The sequence below is a fragment of the Cebus imitator genome, unplaced genomic scaffold, assembly GCF_001604975.1.
Source record: "Cebus imitator isolate Cc_AM_T3 unplaced genomic scaffold, Cebus_imitator-1.0 Scaffold214, whole genome shotgun sequence".
Classification (NCBI taxonomy): Eukaryota; Metazoa; Chordata; class Mammalia; order Primates; family Cebidae; genus Cebus; species Cebus imitator.
This window is the reverse complement of record NW_016107529.1, coordinates 3119424-3122714: the sequence shown is the minus strand read 5'-3', so window position 1 is coordinate 3122714 and position 3291 is coordinate 3119424. Positions and strand designations below refer to the sequence as shown.

At 41.2% G+C, this 3291-nt stretch overlaps 1 protein-coding gene across 1 annotated transcript in view; it reads right to left on the bottom strand.

The window, feature by feature from the left end:
* ZFYVE9 (zinc finger FYVE-type containing 9) overlaps positions 1–3291 on the bottom strand; it is a 217410-nt gene that overhangs the window by 6844 nt on the left and 207275 nt on the right. The window contains exon 16 of the mRNA XM_037745790.1: positions 1848–2011. Coding sequence (XP_037601718.1) covers positions 1848–2011 — 164 coding nt within the window. The remainder of the gene's footprint in view (positions 1–1847; positions 2012–3291) is intronic.

Sequence of the window (3291 nt, the reverse complement as noted above, 5' to 3'; positions counted from 1 at the left end):
TTAGTAGAGACAGGGTTTCACCGTGTTGCCCATGCTGGTCTTGAACTCCTGAGTCCCGGCAATCCACCCACCTTGGCCTCCCAAAGTGCTAGAATTATAGGCGTGGGCCACCGCGACTGGCCTAGTTCTCTTTAATGTAAAAAAACTGATTAATTAAATCTGCTCTTCTTCCAGGATTCCTTTTCAGTGAATGCATGGTTACCTGCTCAATCTTGTTTTCACTCGGCTCCTGACTCTGTAATAATACTCGTCATGATATATTATTCATGTTTGCATACCTGACTTACAAATGAACTTCGGAAGGGGAGGGAATATATTTTCACCTCGATGTGCTTGCTATATTCCCATTACTGACCCACTGCTTGGAATTTAGGAGTCTAGTAAATATTTATTAAGAATTATTTGCTGGGCACAGTGGCTCATGCCTGTAATACCGGCACTTTGGGAGGCCGAGGTGGGTGGACTGTCTGAGCTCAGGAATTCAAGACCAGCCTTGGCAACATGGTGAAACCCCACCTCTACTAAAAATACAAAAAAAATAGCAGGGCGTGGTGGCTGATACCTGTCATCCCAGCACTCTGGGAGGCTGAGGCAGGTGGATCACCTGAGGTCAGGAGTTTGAGACCAACATGGAGAAACCTCGTCTATACTAAAAATACAAAAATCAACTGGCCGTGGTGGCACATGCCTGTAATCTCAGCTACTTGGGAGGCTGAGGCAGGAGATTCACTTGAACTTGGGAGGCGGAGGTTGCAGTGAGCCGAGATCACACCACTGCACTCCAGCTGTCTCCAAAATAAAAGGATTATTTGACCAAGTTGCTAATTATGACAGTGCCGGTGAAAATAAGTATCTATGTTTCTGTCATAACACATTCCCCTTAGTGCTAAATTATCACTACTAGATTCCTGAATTGAAAGGCCACCTCTGATAGGCATTTCCTCCCTGAAATACAACAAGCGTAAATATGTGGAAATACACATTCATTCTGATGAGAATTCAAAATGATTGGCCAAAGATTCTAAACTTTCCCCAAGAATTTTCAAGCCTGTTTGTGTTCTTGAATCTCTATGTATTAAAAGTCAAATCTTAAACTTCAATATCAGGCATTCACTTCATTTACTCAAAATTAGTTGAATTTAAGTTTAATTTCCAACTCATGAAATAACAATGTTAAAAAAAAAAAAAAAAAAAAGAGCACCTTGGTTGTTTAGAATCCTTTGAGAAAGGATACAAAGTTCAGTTTGTAATGTATAAATGCAGTGTTTTCCAGTGTGTCCCTGAATGTCTGGGTATGAGAGAAAGAAAGGGATGTGGGGGAAAGAAAATTGTCAAAGATGTCTCCAAGGTTTTGGCTTGAACCATTAGATCAGAGTTGCCAAAACACTGAGGAAGAATATAGGATTTGAAACCTAAGAAGGTGGTTTTAAGAGCTAGTCTTATCACTTCCTAGCTTTGTAGACCTGACAAGTTATTTAGCCTTTTGGTACTTGTTTACTCATTTAGAGAATGAAAATGTCAACACCTGTTACTATATCAAACAAAACAATGTTGGCAAAAAAGTATTGGTAAATCATAAAAGGCTCAGGTATTGTTATCTCAATAACTATAGAGGGATTTTTTTGTTTCATCAACGCTGCTACTCATACTCCTCTCAAAAATACGTATAGAAACTCCTTCAGAAACTTACAAAACCAGAAATTTAAAATTCGATGTTAAGCATTTAAAGCAGTCTTTCTCTTAGGCAGGGCTTTCAGTAAAACTATAAAACACCAGTGTAGACAGCAGACAAAACCCAGAGCTTAGCCTACAACTAACAGCCACAACGGGGATGTGTGCTGCATTTACCCCTTGCTAACGTTCTTGTCATCATCCACCCACTGGATGTGGATGTGCTCCTGGGGATCCTCCGCATCCGCCTTCCCACAGGTGATGGTGAAGTCTTTCATCTCTCTCAGTGCCTGCCTCAAGGAATCCATGTTCTCTGCAGTGATCTGGACCATAACGCCATCTAAGAATCAGTACAAAGCCAAAGGAGAGGCATATGAAACACAGCACCTAGCATTTAGCAGATCCCTCTGAGTTAAATGTAAATATTTTCTCTGCTTTCCAAAGCTGACACAGAGGTTTTGCTTTTTGAGCTGAACGTCTTACTGAAAGTGTTGTGAGAAGCAATGCCAAGATGGGTTCTGCTTAAAATACTTGTTGATTTCACTTCAGACACGACTAAGAATTTCTCCTGAGATTACTTAAGGGGAAAACTTAAACACAGTCAAATTCTTCTATTGGACACACCAAACATTGTGTTCCTGTTTTTACTCCTGAATTTATCATCCTCTGATCATATTTATTTGTTTGCATCTCCATCTCTCTCGCCTTACTATGACTGCCTGGCATAGAGTGAACGCCCAGTAAATGTTTGCTAAATAAATCACTGAATAGATTATAGTAGTGGGCTTGGAGATAAATCCATTTATTGACTAGCAGTAAGGCAAACCTACCACAGAGTTTCATATGGGCTACAATATAGCCAACAGATGGCAACTGTTTTTCAGCTGCTACCTGCCTGAGTTGAAGGCAAACACTCATATTGAGAGTAAAAGTTGTCACATGCTGAAAAATTACTCTGCTTCACTGACATACAATGAAATAATTTCTAAACAGTCTCAATAAAAATTTCATAAATAGGCAGCCAACTGCTGCACTGAAACACACAAGCGAAATGCAAGACCCAAGAAATCCCCAACCCAGACAATAAACACATAATTTTCAAACACACTGCTTTGAATTGGTAAGGATCTATGTCTATCATCTATCTATCTATCTATCTGTCTGTCTGTCTGTCTGTCTGTCTCTGTCTGTCTGTGTGTGTGTGTGTGTGTCTGTCTGTCTCTATCTATCTATCTATCCATCTATCCATCCATCCATCCATCCATCCATCCATCCATCCATGCATCCATCCATCTATATACGGTTGTCCAGATTGGAACATAGTACTATTCACAGGAATGATCGTAGTACACTGCACCCTCCTGGCCTCACAGGGTCCTCCCACATCAGCCTCTGAAGTAGCTGGTACTATAGGTACATGCCACCATACCCGGCTCATTTTATCACTTTAACAGCATTTAAGGGGTGTTTTATTGTTTTTTTTTTTTTTGAGACGGAGATTCGCTCTTGTTACCCAGGCTGGAGTGCAATGGTGCAATCTCGGCTCACCGCAACCTCCACCTCCTGGGTTCCGGCACTTCTCCTGCCTCAGCCTCCTGAGTAGCTGGGATTACAGGCACG